The sequence below is a fragment of the Phaenicophaeus curvirostris genome, chromosome 1, assembly GCF_032191515.1.
Source record: "Phaenicophaeus curvirostris isolate KB17595 chromosome 1, BPBGC_Pcur_1.0, whole genome shotgun sequence".
NCBI classification, from domain to species: Eukaryota; Metazoa; Chordata; class Aves; order Cuculiformes; family Cuculidae; genus Phaenicophaeus; species Phaenicophaeus curvirostris.
This window is the reverse complement of record NC_091392.1, coordinates 7,886,942-7,905,311: the sequence shown is the minus strand read 5'-3', so window position 1 is coordinate 7,905,311 and position 18,370 is coordinate 7,886,942. Positions and strand designations below refer to the sequence as shown.

The window sequence follows — 18,370 nt, the reverse complement described above, 5'->3', positions numbered from 1 at the left end:
GGTGTTTCTACTCAAAATATATAGAGACAGGTTATATATTTAAACTGCCAGCTTGTTGACTTCATATAATAGAAGTGCCACTCTGATATTTTTAAGCTGCTATTTAAGCGCTTTAAAAATTGTGCTCTTTGTCTATTGCAGGGCCTCCAAGTTTCAGGCACAGGGCTGGTTTCATCGTGACAGAGATGAGCTGTACTCCAGCAAGCCTAAAACTCAGGGAAAAGACAAAAGACAGCAGACAGATAGAGGCAAATGAAAGAATGCCAACAGATGGTCAGAAAAAGTTCTGCATAATCCTAACACTTTTTATTTGAAAGGAATTGTTGAACAGTGTTAAGAAGACAACGTTTGCATACTCTTAATTTAGAGGAAATAATGAGATTTCATGTACCTCTGCTTTGGCTTTGGGAAAACATTTTTTTCAACGTCAATCACAGCACAGTTTCTGTGGAATCCTAACTAGCCTGGGCCTGCACATAGTAGTTTTTATTAACACCTAACACAGGTTATAAGGGTATGTGGGAGGAGAGTGTTGGCTCCTTTAAGGGCATCTGGTCAAGGGACTTTTTCAATGCAAAAAGGGATAATAAGAAAGGGAGGAAGTTATAAAACAAGAACATATGGTGACACAAAGCTGATCAGTAAATTATGTGGGAGGCAGTGATGAGAACCAAACATGGTCAGTCACACTAATTGATAGGGGCAGGTGGGAATGTGAGAATGTTTATTCCAGCAAGGTTATCTGACCCGAGATCTTGCCAGTTGGAAACTAAGGGGAAAAGGGGAAACCAGAAACAAAATATACAGAGACACACCTGACAAAACAGATCATGAGAAGAAATAAACCTCATCACTCACACTAAATTGTCAGGCTGTCAAGAAACTACAGGCGCCACTTCCAGGAAGATCAATCCGGACTTTAGGACTGATAAGACTGTAAGCCAGGGGGCACCTCAGACTGGGAAGGGTTCAGGAATCCACAGAGCTGTACAAACCCATGAGGGGTGTGCAGAGGAAGGAAAGTGGGGAGGAACAAAGACAGGAATAGACAAAAAAAGAGTATAGAAAGAAAGATGCCAGTACAGAAAGACACCAGATTTGTGTAAAACAGGGCCAGTCAATATGCCTGCCTGACTGAGCCCTGCACCTGATCATCACAGCCTGTGCTACCTTCTTGTATCTACTTGTTAAATATTAATTCTCTCTTTGTAATCTCACTTTCTAACCAGTGTGTATGCATGCTGCAAGGACCAGGTGCCAGCTACTGGTGAGAGCTGCGTGTGTGAGAGAAAACTGGTGCCAGCTCCTGGAGTGAGACCAGAGGTGTGGGTGCCCTGCAGCCTCCAGAGACAGCTGCCGCAGGAAAGGAGGGTCCCAGCGCAAGTAGCTGTAGCTCTCTGGATCGAGACAGGGTTCTATAGACTTTGTGCTCAGAGTGTCAGCTGCTGTGGGAACCAGCGTGAATGGATTCAGTGCCAGCTCCAGAGTCAGACCACGGGTGTGGGCACCCCCAGCCCATGGTGTCAATTACTGGACTAGCCGGTGAGTAGGAAGCCACAGGTCCAAGGCCAGTGATCAAGCAGGCAGGGGGGTCCATGCTGGTACACCTAAAGTGACTTGTGAACGTGGAATACAGGGGGGACAAGCGTACGAATGCACATCTGGTAGCGAGCATCAAGCTGAACTAGTGAGCAATTAAGGGATCCCTGAAACAATAGGAGGCTTGGGATCTGGGCAGGGGTGCTGGGCAGACAGACGTAGAATCATCAAAGGGTGGGGACATGATATCATATATTTGTATATATTTTATTATTTTGTAATTATTTTCATTATTATTATCATTATCATTTCATTAAAGCTGTAGTTTTAATTTCTAACCTGTAAGTCTTTTTTTGACTCTCATTTCCCTCTCCCCTTTCTGTGCAGATGGGATGGAAGGGATTTAGCAGCTCAACTGCATGGTTTTGATACTGGAAATACCAGCAAATAAAACTCTCTAAGACTTGTTTTGGACTTTTAGAAAGCAAGTATCCTTTATCAGGCCTGGGCAACACGTGGAGGTGATCTCCATCAATTATGTGCAACTAGACAAGAGCTGGTTACAGAATACATTTCCCAATTACATGCAGATGTATAAATTTTCCCAGAAATCTTATGCATGTTCTATTACTTTCCAAGGTCTAATTCTAATGTTATGAAACTTTGCAGCAGTCAAAAATGTTGCTATTTTGGAGCTGACTGCAGCTCTCCTCGACCTTGTACTTGAGGTAGAAAGCCCCAAACAGAGGTGATTACAGAAGAAGAGACACCTGTTCAGGGACCTTCAAGTACCTGAAGGGGGCCAAAAAGAAAGATGGGGAGGGACTTTATATGAAGGCATGTAGTGATGGGACGAGGGGGAATGGCTTTAAAAGGAGAAGGACAGATTTAGACTAGATGTAAGGAGGAATTTCTTCATGATGAGGATGGTGAGATGCTGGCACAGGTTGACCAGGGAAGCTGTGGCTGCCCCATCCCTGGAGGTGTTCAAGGCCAGACTGGATGGGGCCTTGGTCAGCCTGGTCTGTGGGAATTGTCCCTGCCCATGGCAAAGGGGTTGGAATTAGATGATTTTATAAGGTCTCTTCCAACTCAAATTGTTCTATAATTCCATGATTCTACATCACACAAGGTGTTATCATCTTCAAAGAATGAAGTGTCTGAGAAGAACCTAAAAGAAAACATGTTCCCAGAGAAAAAACCCACACTTTTAGAGGGTCAGACTTTCAAAACCCACAACTGCTTACACAAACCCTAACAGTACTTCAGCCTAAATCGAAATATTCCACTTTTCGTGATAGCAACAACTTCTTGTATCAGTTTTAGCTGCCAAAATTTAGCTGGATGAGGCCAAACTGTGACACCAGGGAAGCGGAGGAGCCTCCTTCCCTGGAGGCATCGAGGTGACACTTTGGGACCGAGTTTGGTGGGCACAGCGGTGCTGGGCTGGATGACCGGATGATCTTGGAGGTCTTTTCCAACCGTACCGACTCTGTGGTTCAGGGAGGTGTCTCATCCCAGGCTTGAGTCCCCGCTGTCACCCCACCCTGCTCTCCAGTCCCTCAGACGACCCACCTGGGTGTGAGGGAGGCGACTGGCGGCCTCTTCCCGCCTCCCCGCGCCAACGGCCGCCCCGCGTTGCTAGCCAACCGCCCCCGCGCCCCTCCCTCCGCGCTTCTGATTGGCTGAGCCGGAAGCGGAGCCGCCTCGCGATTGGTCGAGAAGGCGGAAGCGCCACCGCCCCGCGTTGCTAGGCAACCGCCCCGCGCCTTTCCCGCCGCGCTCCTGATTGGCTGAACCGGAAGCGGAGCCGCCTCGCGATTGGACGAGAAGGCGGAAGCGCCGCCGCCGCCGCCGCAGCTGCCGGGCGCCATGAGCCGGTTCGGCGGCCGCGTGCACGAGTACCCGGCCGTGTCCATCGACCGCTTCGACCACGACAACCTGCGCGCGCGCGCCTACTTCCTGTCGCACTGCCACAAGGGTGAGCCCCGCGCGCGTCCCCGCTACAGCCGCCCGTCCCCTCCTTCCCCCCCGCCCCCCCCCCCCCCCCCCCCCCCCACATCACTGTCCCCCCTGAGTGACCGCCGCGCTGCCCTCTCTCCGCAGATCACATGAGGGGGCTGCGCGCCCCCGCCCTCAGGAGGCGGCTGGAGGGCAGGTACGGGCGGGGCTGGGGCGGGGAGGCGTGGCCTGAGGGGAGGGGGCGTGGCCTGTGTGGAAGGGGGCGTGACCTGAATGGAGATCGCCGGGGCCTGAGGGGAGAGATGTAGTGGCCTGATGGGCGTGGCCTTGGAGTGGGCGTGTCCACTGGGTGGGCGTGGCCTGATGAGAAGGGGCTAGGCCTGAATGGAGATGGGCGTTGTGGTGTATGGGAAGGGGGCGTGGTCTGGGGAAGGGAGCAGGGCCTGCTGGCAGATGAGGCCTGGGGATATGGGCGTGGCCTGAGGGGAAAGGGGCGTGGTCTGCTGTGAGGGGGCGGGGCATGACTAGGTAGGGTAAATGAGGGCGTGGCTAGTGTGTGGCCTGAGAGGGTGATGGGGCCTGAGGGCTGAGGGAACAGGAAGGGATCCTCCTCCATGTTCCCCCCTTGCCTTGCCTTCCCTTGCCATGGTAGCGTGTGCTGCTGCGAGCCCTGAACAGGAGGTGGCTGGTCCAAAGCACAGGGTGAGGAAGGGAGAGTGATAACCTGTGAGGGTTTGTGGAGTCACAGAAGCATAGAATGGTTTGGGTTGGAAGGTATGCTAAAGACCATCCAGTTCCAATCCCCAATGAATCAGGTTGCTCAGAGCATCAACCAACCCAGCCTTGAACACCTCCAGAGATGGAGCATCCACAGCTTCTCTGAGCAACATGTCTCACTACCGTCATAAAAAATTTCTTCCATGTCCAATCTAAACTTACCCTCTTTCAGTTTAAAACTGTTGCCCTGATAAAGAGCCCCTCCCTAGTTTTTCTGTACCCTCCTTTAAGTACCGGAAGGCTGCTATAAGGTTTCCTTGGAGCGTTCTCTTATAGAGGCCGAACAATCCCAACTCTCTCAGCCTGTCCTCATAGGAGAGCTGTTCTAGTCCTCTGATCGTCTTTGTGGCCTCCTCTGGATCTGCTCCAACAGGTCCATGTCTTTCCTGTGCTGAGGACTCCAAAGCAGGATGCAGTACTCCATGAGGGCTCTCACCAGAGTGGAGTAGAGGGGAGAATCCCAGCCTTTGATCTCCTGGCCATGGTTCTTTTGATGCAGCCCAGGATACAGTTGGTTTTCTGGGCTGCGAGTGCACATTGCCAGGTTATACCCAGCTTTTCTTCCAGCAGTACCTCTAAGTCCTTCCTGACAGAGCTGTTCTCGATGCATTCATCCCCTAGCCTGTGTTGGTTCTGGGGATTGCCCCGACTGAGGTGCACTTAGCTTTATTGAATCTCATGAGGTTTCTGAACTTTTTGAGGATCCTGGCTCTCTTGTTCCCTGGGAGTGTGTCAGTGTGTGGAGACAGGGCTGTCCCTGTGCTGAGAAGCAGTGCAGCTGTGCTCAGAGGTGTATGTGCAAGTAGGGCGCCAGCAGTTTGAGGCAGACAGTTATTCCCCTCCAGTCAACATTTGTGAGACTGGAGTACTGAGTCCAGTCCTGGGCTCCCCTGGTCAAAAAATAACACTGATGTCTTGGCTCAGGACCACCAAGCTTGTCAGGTGCTGGAACATCTGATGTGTCAGGAGCGGCTGGGAGCTAGGTGTCTTCATCTGTAAGGGAAGATGATGCTGTGTCACTCTGTGCAAGTGGGGGTAGAGAAAGTGGAGCTAGACTCTTCTTGGAGGTGTATAACAAAAGGGCAAGGAGCACCTATTTCTTTTTCTGCCATGGAAATGGTCCAACATGGGAATGGTCCCAGAGAGGTTGTGGTTCAGTTCCTAGGCACAGTTTAATTTGTTAGAATAGATGTTACATCTCCTCGAATGTGAGCAGAGAATTCCCCTTTGCTCATCAGCTCCTTTTGTGCACTGTGCAAAGGCCAGGCTTTATAGGAAGTATTCCATATTCTGCTGAATGCTAAGCGCCCAAATGCCTGTTCCAGGGAAACCATGTATGTCTGAAGGAGACTTTGGTGGGTGTAGAAAAAGCAAAGGTCATAGAATCATTGAATGGTTTGGGTCAGAAGGAACCTTAAAAGATCATCCAGTTCCAAACCCCCAGCCATGGGCAGGGACACCTCCCACTGGACCAGGTTGCTCAAAGCCTCATTTAGCCTGACCTTGAACACCTCCAAGGATGGGGCATCCATGACTTCTCTGGGCAACCTGTGCCAGTGCCTCACCACCATCACAGTAAGAAATGTCTTCCTAACATCTAATCTAAATCTCCTCTCTTTCAGCTTAAAACCATTACCCCTCGTCCAATCCCTGCACTCCCTGATAAAGAGACCCCCCCCCAGCTTTCTCACAGGTTCCTATTAAGTACTGGAAGGCTCCTATTGGGTCTCCCCAGAGCCTTCTCTTTTCTAGGCTGAACAACCCCAACTCTCTCAGCCTGTCCTCATGTGGGAGGTGCTTCAGCCCTCTGATCATCTTTGTGGCCTCCTCTGGACCACTTCAAGTCTTTCCTGTGCTGTACATGTCACTGTGTACCAGACACTTTCTTTATTTCTACACAAAAATACACACACACTGACATGCTTTGGGTCTACTGTGTTGAAGAAAATCCTGCTCAATGAGGTGGAGTAACTCACCTTGATTCTGCTTCAGACTGGGGCAAAACAACTCCTGCAGACTTGCTTCTCTGCAGGTCTCTTCAGCCAAGAGAGGGGTCTGAGCACATGTTTTGATGTACTAAGTGCCAGGTGCTACATCATTAGGTTGTTCCTTGCCTGTATTTTAAAAAAACCCACTCATCTATACTTCTTGTCTCCTCATAGCCTGAAAGTTAAATTATACTGCTCACCGGTAACTAAGGAACTGCTGTTGACAAGCTGGAAATACAAGTTTTGGGAGAATCACATTGTGAGTTTTTGTTTATTTGTAAATTACCACTTTCCAAACAGTGATCTGTGTCAAGAAGCAGCTTCCCCTCCTCCAGAATGTCTAAACATTGGTGTTGATGCAGTGTTAACTGCCTACATGGGTATGCCTTTCCTTGCTGCTTGCTATATGGGAGTGGTTTATTGTTGTTTACTTTCTAATCTTTTTTTTTCCCCCTCTACAAAATTTATTGTTTTCTCTCAACTTCAGCTTTAAGTATCCTCCATCTGTACATTATCATTCGTATTGCTTCTTCATTTCCTTACCTTGCTCATGTCTCTCTGTTGCTGTGCTTATTTCATTTCCCTTTTGCTTCATTTAAAGTCTCAGATAGCTTGGAGTATGTATAATCTTTTAGTTATATTGTTTTCCTTTTTGGAAAACAGACCATCTCTAACATGAAAATATTTTGGTGATGTAAAATCACCAAAGAATTTTATAAGTTTATTTGATTTCCACTCTTTGGAGCCAGCGATCAAATGATTAGTGGTCATATATGGGTATGACTTTAGCTACTTATTTCTTCCTCTTTGCGAATGTGGGCTTGGAAATTTGACATGTTTCTTTTCACATTTTACTGTACATGCGTACATCATCATCTAGTGAAGATTTTGCTATGTCCCTCAGGCCAACAAAAGAGAGTTTTCCAGTCAAGTAGAAAGTCAAGCACTTCAGGCAAACTGAAACTTATTTCCTTTGGGGTAGTTACTGCTCAAAGTTCGCTTAAATAGGCTGTAAGTGTGGATCTTAAGCTCCGTATCCAAAGAAATTCAAACTAGTGGGATCTATGAGGTACATCTGAGTAAGAGGAAAAAGAAAAGTAGGGGAGTTTTATGTTCAAGGTCCTAATTTAATTGTGAAGCTGAAGGAGGAGAACTAGCTCTATGTGAAGCCCCAAGAAACAGAAAGATTGAATGGTTTAGAGCATGAACGTGATTCAGAGCTCTAAAAAAGCCTGTAAATATCCCTTAGGCAAGTTTGATGTGTGAAGCAGCACAATGTGCATAAGTGACAAATTTTGTAAGCCTGTAATCTTCTTGGACTGGCAAAAATAAAAGGGGGTGGGTTTGTGCTGGCTTTTTTGTTAGTGTTGTTTTTTTAAATTTTTGTTTTTAAGCTTTTGTTCATTTGTTTCCAGTATCCCTTGAGTGTAACCTAGAAGAGGTCCCTTGCAGGGAGATACTTGTAAGGTATCAGGAGTTTGTATGAGCAGTTAAAGGAAAGTAGGCAGTACTGGTTCTGACATCCTTATTTGACAAAATCTTAATCTGGGAAGAGGTGCCAGAGGTGCACATGGAACAGTCTAAGTCAAAGCACAATTAACACGTATCAACATAATGAAAAAAATACATTGATGCTTGCAGCTCCTGCTCCCAGGAGTGACCGTTGGTAATGGCATGAGCTGCACAGGCCCTAAATTGGATAGTAGCTGTTGGATATCTTGTTCACAAGCTTTGTCTTACAACAAAGAAGCTTTCTAGCTGTAACGTGACTGGCAATGAATTAACAGCTGATTTGATATTCACCAGACTGAAAGAAGTAATCACAATGTCAGCTTCCAGACAAATGTTTTTATGATTTCCAGTCTGACCTTTTATTTGTACATAGGGCATGAGAGGCTCTTTGAATCTGCTGCTGGCTTTAACATCTGAACTATCAAAGATGAGGGAAGAATTCTGCTGGAGGTATTCTGAGTTATGCTTATGAAACAAAATGTTCAGTAAGTCCTGTAATAAATTTATTCATTTTTGTTACAGGTTGCATTGGAAGTTGAAACTCCAACTCAGATTTCTTTAGTAGATGAAACATCTGGTGAGGTAAGTCACAAAAAAAAGATTAATGTGTTTTTAATGGGCAGCAATAATGTTTAAAAAGCATGGGAAACAGATCTTACTTGTAACATTCTGACTGGTCAAGCTATTTCTATAATTTATGTTCCCTGTCTATCCAAGATGTGCAGCCATACTAATTCTTCTTGCGGGCTTTGTTCTTGTTATCATAGCATTTCTTTGGTAGCATCTTTCTGTGGTATTCGTGACCTTCAACATACCTCTTTCTCTGGTATTTTTTTCACCTTCTATTTCCCAGTTTATTTTAACAAGCTTTAAGTGCAGGACTTAGAGGTCTGGTAGAGCATGTCCAATTAAAGTGTATTCTAGGCTGTTTCCATCATTGCTCTTCAGGGCTTTTTGTAATGGGAAGAGACTTTATCTTTGTTAAAAAGCAATGTTCAATGCTGCAAGAGGCTGTGGGGAGTAATTTGTTGCTTTCACTATGTCAATTAAAGTACTGGCAGTACTTACTACAGTGTGAAAATGATGCTAACTATCTCTTCCAGAAGGAAGATATAGAGGTGACGCTTCTGCCAGCTGGTCACTGTCCAGGATCAGTCATGTACGTCCTTTTGGTACTCTAAATGTCTCTGCTGTAGAATTTATCCTGTAGAATTCTTGCTAAGTACTCTGTTTTTCTAGCTAGAAAAACATAGAAGTTAAAAATTCTTACTTGGAGATAATTCTGGTGTGGTCCACCAGCTTTGGTCGAAGTTGGAAAACCATTGTACTGTCTGGGATGTGTCCAGACAAGTTGTTACTTTGGGAGGGCTGATTACTTTTTCCCAGGCCCACAATTAATAACTTTCTTGATTTCAGCTGTACTTAAAAATGAGGTACAAAAATGTGATTAACAATAAATCATCCGTTTCTTAAGTATGACATTAAAAATAAGGTGCCCAGCTTCCTGGTACAGATGCTTAATAGGTTCCTTTGGCCGCAACAGGCAGCTGGGCTACCCTCACAGAATCTGAGGCTTTTGTCTTTGACTCTCACCAGCCCAGGCACAGGTTATTTTCCACACATACCGAGGCTGAATTATTTGGTTTATCTGAAGTGACTGCAGGACCAAACCAAGCCCAGTATTTTTATTACATCATATGTTAGTCATGTAGACTGCTCTAAACAAGGTAACAAGTCAACACTTGGCATTTAATACTTTGTATTGCTGAGTTTGACCGAAGTGTTTCTGCTCGCAGGTTTTTGTTTGAAGGTGGAAATGGCACTGTGCTGTACACGGGAGATTTCAGACTTGCAAAAGGCGAAGCAGCCAGAATGGCACTTTTGCATTCAGGGACCAGGTGAGGCTTCAGCTGTTCATGGGATTTAGAAAGAAGAAAAGATCACACAGGCATGGGCACTTCAGGAATAATGTACTCTTTTTTTTTTTTTTTTTTTCCCCCTCAGTTTTATTCTGGAATAAATATATACACTCAGGGGGTGTAGTAATAGAATGAGGGGTAACAATTCTAGGCGGAAAGAGGGGAGATTTAGATTAGATATTGGGAAGAAATTTTTTCCTGTGAGGGTGGTGAGGCACTGGCATGGGTTGCCCAGAGAAGTTGTGGCTGCCCCATCCCTGGAGGTGCTCAAGGTGAGGTTGGATGAGGCTTTGAGCAACCTGGTCCAGTGGGAGGTGTCCCTCCCCATGGCAGAGGGTTGGAACTGGATTATCTTTAAGGTTCCTTCCAACCCAACCCATTCTATGATTCTGTGCTTCTGTGCTATTTGCAGTCAGGCAATACTGCAGTTACAAGCCCCCTTTGACTTGTTTTTTTGTACAATAATTCAGAGGAAGAATTGCCTCCTTTTGAAAGGAGAGGCAGTGGTGTGTCTTAGTATTGTGATGCACTGCTCACTCTGATATGACATTTCTCTTTCAGAGTAAAAGACATCCAGAGTGTGTATTTGGACACCACTTTCTGTGATCCCAAATTTTATCATATACCAAGCCGGGTAAGTCTATATAAGCTGTGAGAGGAAAAGTCCTGAAGACAGTAATTATTTAACCACCTCTTTGTTAGCTAAATCTTGCAAGGCAATGCCATTTCGCGTGACCACATCACAGCAGAAGTATCTTCCAAGATGATTCACAACATTTTCTAAATTTTCCAGGAGGAATGTTTAAATGGGATCTTGGAGTTGGTGCGAAGATGGACCTCCCTGAGTCGCAATCATGTTGTGTGGCTGAATTGCAAAGCTGCTTATGGATATGAATATTTGTTCATAAACCTCAGTGAGGAACTTGGAATCAAGGTAACATTTCAATAATTGTTGCTTTAGAATAGATCCTCAGTAATGGTTGTGGCCAATCACTGAGCTGAAAATGGCTGTTCAGAGGGCTGCATGGTGCATGAAAGGTGTGCGTGGCTTCATTAACTGCAGTTACAAAGTTACAGCTGTACTCAGAATGATTTAACTGGCTGATTTCATTCTGGAACATCTGGGCTTTCCAGGGAGAAGTTAATTCCCATTTCTCAAGATCGGTGTTTACCTCTCTCCCTTTTATCTTGTGAATGATAAAAGCCTTCTCATTGACATTTTACATTAGTAGTTAGCAGATATATTCTGTCTTTCTTTGATGAATATTTATCCCTCTTCAGCAGAGGAGGTACGTTCTGCTTGTGCTAGATGTCCAAGTTGCTTTTGGCTAACCCTTCTCTGCTTGGACATTACTAGTGAGTAGTAATTGTTTGAATGCCTACCAGCCTTTATTGAGGATGGAAACACAGCTGTACAGCTGCTCCAGCTGCAGTCTGGCAAACACATTTTTCTAATCAAGGGTAAAATCTGCCTTTCTCTAGGTGCATGTGAACAAACTTGATATGTTTAGAAACATGCCAGAAATCCTCTACCATGTTACTACGGATAGATGCACGCAGATTCACGCCTGTCGACATTGGGTGTGTAACATTTTGCAAAGCCTCTGCTAACTTTGCTGTGAAGGGCTCGTTATAGGTGCTGTGTTCTGGTCCTGTTGTGCTACTGAAGACTTGGGTCAAATGTTGGCTTAACCTAAAGAAGAGTGAGAACTTCAGTTGGTGGATAAATAAGAAAAAAAGGCAAAAAAATATATTAGCTGATGCTAGACATGTTTTAATTGTATTTAAAACTTGTATTTTTAAATCACAGAATCATAGTCATAGAATGTTTTGGGTCAGAAGGGACCTTAAACATTGTCCAGTTCCAATGCCCCTGCCTTGGGCAGGGACACCTTCCACTAGATCAGGTTGCTCAAAGCTTCATCCAACCTCACCTTGAGCACCTTGAGAGATGGGGCATCCATGACTTTTCTGCGCAATTTGTGCCAGTGCCCTACTACCCTTGTGAAAAAACACCTTCCTAATATGTAACCTAAATCTCCCCTCTTTCTGCTTAAAACCATTGCCCATTTTCCTGTGACTGCACTCCGATAAAGAGGCTCTCCCCAGCTTTCCTGTAGCACCCTGTAAGCTGCTATAAGGTCTCCCTGGAGCCTTCTCTTCTTTAGGCTGAACAACCCCAACTCTCAGCCTGTCCTCATATGGCAGGTGCTCCAGCCCTCTGATCATCTTTGTGGCCCTCTTCTGGACTCACTCCAAGAGATCCATGTCCTTCCTGTGCTGAAGTAAGACAAGCAGAAGATGAGATCAGTCAGGTATTACTGATTTAAATATATCAAAAGCAGCTCGTATGATGCCTGCTGCAGCCACGCACTGCGTGCTTGTGTATGGCCTTCCTTTTCCAGGATGGCTGTCAAGCTGAAGGCTCCAACTTGGGGGAATGCAAGTAGAATTGGCACCTTGAGTGTTGGTCTGTGATAGATTTACTTTGTCAGCTGCCCTATGGTGGCAACACACAAGAAAGAGTGCTGCTAAGGAGTTAGAGGGGAGATGAAAACTTGGTCTGGCTAGATACTATGTTGCTTAATTTCTGGGGGCAGGGGAAAGGTTAGGATTACGCTTAATTTGATGCTGCACTTGACAGGATGATGACTGCATTCGAGGGAACAGGCTGCCCTGTGGGATGACTTGCCGAAATGGAGCTCCCTTGCACATAATCACCATCAAACCCTCCACTATGTGGTTTGGAGAAAGGATCAAGAAAACCAGCGTAATAGTGAGGTGAGCACTTGGGCCATGCAGAAGCCTGACACTTGCATAACTGAATCTCAAAACGGGCTTTTTAAGAGTAGGTTATGCTTGTCTGTTGACTGGGGATGAAGAGTGGTTACCTAATATTTGTGCTTCCTCTTTTTTTCAGGACTGGGGAGAGAACATACAGAGCCTGTTTCTCTTTCCACTCTTCATACAGCGAGGTTTGTATACATGTAGCACTGCGTATACATTGATTTAAAAATATTAAAGGAGTTTTGATTATTTTGGAGTGGATGATATGACCTGTCACAATAAAAAAAATCTTTTCAGTAATAAGACATAAGGGGATAGGAAGTTCTGGATTCTGGAGGCAGAGAATTTTGTTTTAATATAGATGCAGGAGAGCATGTTAAGGTGGGGCAGGATTACAAGCCTATTGTTTTGTTCTCTTTTCTCAAAGTACAGGTGACTGCTACAGTTGTTTTGTCTGCCTTTCTATTTTAGATTATTGTGGAACTATGCACTGCTTAAAGTTTGGAATTTTGGTTTTCGATACATTGTTTATGTGCTGTGATTCAGTTTTGGGTGGGTTTCCCTTCTTTTTCCTGCCCACACATTTAAACAGGATTTTCTGAGACCATAGCTGCCAGTGTTACTCCTCTTTCTCCATTAAAGACGAAATTGGTCATGGCAGCATCCTCTCCAGAATCATGCACCTTCGTTTCTGTGAACTCGATCCAGCTCTTAAAATTCTTCTCTTCCATAAGAACCTGAACTGAGACAGGATCAAGGCTAACAATTAACTTATCAACAAGCCTTGCACATACAAAATGGAGATTATTCAGAGCCCTAGGAAGACAGTCCTTTTTTAAAATCCTGGTTCAGTTTTAATTTGCTCTGCCATGCAGGATTTTAAATGGAGTCTAGACTAGCACAGGAGACAGAACATAGGAGCTTTGCTGGCAGAATAAAGGGGGTGGTGCATTGTAACACTCTCACCTCCACATGCAAAACCAGATGGGTCTCCCTGTTCTGTATAGCTAGAGGTGTAATCTGCAAACTTGCAAGTGTTTTCAGTGCTCAGCACTGATAAAAGCTCAGCTGGAGTAGAGTGCTTTGATCAGTGCTGCCTCGAAATGAAATGATTAACTACTTGTCCATTTAAGTTGTTAAACTGCTGCTCCTTTTCTTCAATTTAGATTAAAGATTTCCTGAGCTATATCTGTCCTGTGAACGTGTATCCCAATGTACTGCCAGTGGGGGCGACAGAAGACACAGTTATGGAAATGTAAGTGACAACTGGCTGCTGAATGGAGGTGATCTAATCTCTGTTCTTGTAGGGACAACTCCTGAATCCCAGCCTCTCTAGCAGCCACTGCCTTTTGCTCTACCTGTCTGATAATTCAGGGTTTTTTTTTCTATATTCAGTCCTGCAAACTTCTGCTTTATGAAGAACTAACGTGCTGAGTCTGAGTTTGTATTCTATACACCACTTATAACTATATATTGAGGCTTTTCTACTGTTAAACTCTATTTGGGTGGACTCTGAATACACATTCATCTCCCTTCACTCTATGACCTATTTCTGTTTGGCATTGCTACTTCTCAGGAGTTTCTTTTCAGAAGGCTTTCTCTGAGGACTTGAACACCTACAGAGGACTGTACTGCTGTGCTGCTGCAGGGGCTGGCAGCTTAGAAAGCGCTCTTATGGGACAGGATGGCAGTGATGTTGCTCAGTCTGAACAAAAGGAGTACTCATTTCTTTGTTACTTTTTCTTTTCCTCCTTAATAAGAAAGGAGATACTTTACAGTCATTGAATACAACTGCAGTCAGATTTTGAGCCCTGTCATCTTGTCTTCTCTAATCAAGGGACTAAAAAGTGGTTTCCAAATGGTGCACGTTTTGAGGTGTACATACAGAAATGAACGATTCCTACCTTTAAGCTGCCTGAGCTCACCAATAAATTAAGAACGATTCCCTAGCTATCGCTGCCTTTGTTTTAATGCTTTTGCTGCACTGCCTGTGAAAGGCATGCAGCAGTGTACTTAGATAAAGTTACAAGATTTACTTTTGCTCCTGAAAGTATTTGCTGAGTTCCAAACATTGATTGCTTGTCTCCTCCCCCTCAGATTAAAGCCATTATGCAGGTCGTACAGGAGAAACATGGAGCCCAGGTACAAGCCCTTAGGAACACTGAAGAGACTCCACAAGAGAGACTTATCTGACACAGGTAAAGGTTCTGCTGGTACTACTGTGCCTTATATGTACAAAGTCTGAGGTTAAGCAGAGGTGCCAGAAGCCACGGTGTTCACCACAGTTTGTCTCTGTGCAAAGCAACTGTTGGAAAGGAGAAATATAAATTAACTCAAGTTTCAGGAGGGTGAGAGAGCAGTAATTGTGTAAAAGTGTACTTTTTTGTCATCTTAGAATGTACTTAATGTTAGATTCTGGAAGAGTTCCATCCCACAGTCCTAGACTATCCCTAGCAAAGCTATTTCTAACAGTACTTGTGTTGCCTCCTGCCTTGTAGATGACAGAGTGGTATCTCAGTGGAATTGCTCCTTTCCTTATCTCACACCGCTGGCTTTTTAGCACCTTGTATCTTGTTTAACTTCCGATGGTAAATGGACGTTGTACATAGTTTCTGGAAAGCCACCTGGGTACAAGAAGACAATTTTGGACCTGCTGCATTCTCTTTGGCTATTTCTGAAGTGCTAAAGATGCAAGGTAGGGGGCGTGTAGTCCTGGTAAAACACATCAGAGGCCTGAATAAACATCTCTGCAGCAGATCAGATGCAGCCCTGGCAGTGTAAATGAAGATGGCAACTGGCAGCATTCCCTGTAAGGTGCTGGTAGGCCAAGCAAACACTGTCAGGAATGTCCCTGCAGACTCTTCATTGGGGTTAAAGAACTTTTTCTTCTTCTCATGCTAAATTAGTTTTGATTACAGCTTTGCCTCAACAGAATTTTATCAGAAAACTGAACCTTTCTTAGTGGGTTTTTTTTCTGTTCTTTTTTTGATAGATGAAGATGATCTCTTTGATACAGAATTAACTCCTGTAAGGCCCAAGATTTCAAGACTGCAGAGGGAAGAGAGCAGGCCCTCCAGCACAGGTCAACCTGAAAATGCTGAAGGAAACATAAGTAAGAGTATAAATAGTTACCAAGTACCCCAGACTTACACCTCCCTCAAGGTAGACTTCATGGACTGTGAGGAATCAAATGATGACGATGATGATGATGATGATGAAGAATCTGAAAAAAATGTTGTTCCAATCCTTTCCCAAGAGCGAGATACCATTTCTCCATCAAATTGCAATGGAGTAACGGGTGACCAACAGGAGTCTGATGCTGAGGTCCCTCGCTGGGATGCATTTTTTAAGTGTAACAACCTAGAAGAAAGCTCTGAAAATGAGGATAACTTCCCTTCAGTGGATGCTGGTGGGTCGCAGTCACTCTTCAGCGATTCAGATGGAGTAAGCGACTCAACACATATCTCCTCCCAAAATTCTTCTCAGTCAACACACATATCGGAGCAGGGGAGTCAGGGCTGGGATAGCCAAACGGACACCGTACTCATTACCTCTCAGGAGAGAAATGCCTTGGACTTCGGCTGCTTCAGCAAAGGTGGGAGCAGAGCCCTTGTTTCTATTTGGCAGGAGACTGCCAAGGACAGCCAACCTGACACCAGTAGGGAGAAGCCACTGGGTCAACACACAGCTTGTGCCTTTGATGCTGTCTGTGACTTGAAAAGCAAAGACTGCGAGAAAGATGCAGAAGCTGGCACTGCTCACATTCAAGATGCACTGGTGGAACTAAGTGACAACTCCAGGACTCCTGATCTAGAACTGAGGAGGGACTCCCAGAGCTCATCCAACTTTGAAATTCCCTTGATGCCTGATGCTGAAGTGTCTCGGCCAGACAAACTGCACTGTTTATATAAGAAGCTAGCAGCAGGTGAAAACATACTCAAGGAGAAACAAGTCTCCTGAAGACAGATATAATGAATTACCTCATGATAGTAAATAGAGAATTTTGTTTATTAAACTCCAAATTGTTTTTCTATTTAGTGCCAATTACTATCTGGAATTGACACAGTTTTCAGAAGTATCTTACTGTCACAAATAGACCTCTGCAGCCTGCGTAGCTTCGTTGTTCCTTCCAAGAAGTATAGAAAAAGGATGTATTCCTAGAAGGGACTGTAGGTAGACATTTAGTGTTTCTTTTGATTATGAGCTCTACGAGTTCACCTTTGATATATCATATGATCTCAGGTTTTAAAGAAGTACCACATTTTTAACTGTGGGGAGGATACAACATCTCTCAGGAGCAGCTATGCAAACAATGCAATAGTTCTGCTTCGACTTTAATCTGGAGTTTTTACTGCAGTTATTCTAAAAAGAACTGCAGAACAGACTAGAGAATTTTTCACAAAAGCTGTTTTTTTAAAAAAACACTGTTTCTTTCAAGCAGTTTCTCTTCATGCTGAGCAAGTGTTGTCATAGAATCAGGATGGTTTGAGTTGGAAGGGATCTTAAAGATCATCCAGTTCAAAACCTTTGCCATGGCCAGTGACACCTTCCACTGGATCAGGTTGCTCAAAGCCTCATCCAGCTGTAACTCTTGAATGAGGTGCTGCATACCATTATCTGTGGTTTAAATCTAGCTTGTTGCACACAATTTGTATCAGTTCCTCTGTGTTTTGGTTTGTTATGAAGTGTTTTTCAGAACAACTCAAAACTAAATCCTGTGGCTCTAGGTTCCAAAGCCAGCAGCAGGAGCCAGCTCTGGGGGCTGTCACAGCAACAGAAGTTGCCTAATTATCCTGGATACGTTGCAATTCTACTCCAGACCCCAAATTTCACCTCTGCCACATTCTCTTGACGTCACTGAATTCAGACATGTTTACATTTTTAATCAAGACAATAGCTTCTATGCATGTGTGGTCATAATGAACTCTTGACAAAATTCTTCGCTTCCAAAATGGAAATGTAATTCAGGTTTTTGTTCAACTGCAGTGCCTGCAAAAATGACTAAACAGCAGAAATCATCTAAAACCCCATGTATTTTCCCATCCACGAAGTCTTAAAGAACTAACAGACTTCAGTATGTCAGCCTTCCCCCTTTCTGCCATATTTAGTGATGCGCGAGTGCTAAACCAGCCAGCATTCTGCTAGTGGGAACGGGGGTTGGGGGCTTATCACTGATGTATGGTTTTAAGGATATTCAAAGTCCATTTCTTTTTCCATTGTTACCTTGACCATTCCGTTCCTGGGATTTCTTAAAATACTCTCCAAATGTGGCCTATCAATGTTTTTCTTTCAGCAAGCCTAAGTGAGTGAAACTGCTGTTGTAACTACCTCTGTGAATAAAGTCATACCGAGCAGAACTCCTGATGTGTTGGCTAACTTCCTCAACTGTAAAACACATTTAAGTTCAGGGCTGAGTGTACACAGTGTGCTTAAGAATACAGGAACCCAGGCTGCTAAAGACAAGTTAACAGTGTAAATTTATACCAGTTCTTATCAGCTGTAAACTGAATAGAAAGCACACAACTTCCCTACGGCTGCTTTGCTGCAGTCCATATAGGGCTAGTTAATTTGAGTTGAAAGGCTGCAGTCTTAAAGCGAATTCTACAGATAATTTTGACAGGCTAAGATATTTTTTGTTAAGAATGACAACAACAAAAGAAAAACTAAATTTAATTTATTTTATCAAAAACTATAGGAAGATAGCAATACTAAAGATCACACATTATGAAAAGAAAATGTTCCTGAGCTTACAAACTGCATATTCTAATGTACACAGTCCTAAACCATACATTAGAAATAACCAAAAGATTGACTTTTGAGGTTAAATAAATCAACAATAGCTTTTCTTACCGGTGATCTTGCAGCTTCAATTTTGCTACCTAAAAA

General features: G+C 44.3%; 1 protein-coding gene across 1 annotated transcript; it reads left to right on the top strand.

Annotated features, from left to right (window-relative positions):
- Positions 1-3,400: 3,400 nt before the first annotated feature.
- Positions 3,401-17,834, top strand: DCLRE1C (DNA cross-link repair 1C). Its single transcript, XM_069872597.1, has 14 exons — positions 3,401-3,520; positions 3,646-3,697; positions 6,441-6,525; positions 8,301-8,360; positions 8,882-8,937; positions 9,575-9,676; positions 10,259-10,331; positions 10,491-10,631; positions 11,180-11,278; positions 12,342-12,478; positions 12,618-12,672; positions 13,651-13,739; positions 14,582-14,682; positions 15,477-17,834. The coding sequence occupies exons 1-14, from the start codon at positions 3,412-3,414 to the stop codon at positions 16,442-16,444; spliced, it is 2,127 nt and encodes a 708-aa protein (XP_069728698.1). The 5' UTR covers positions 3,401-3,411; the 3' UTR covers positions 16,445-17,834.
- Positions 17,835-18,370: the final 536 nt, after the last annotated feature.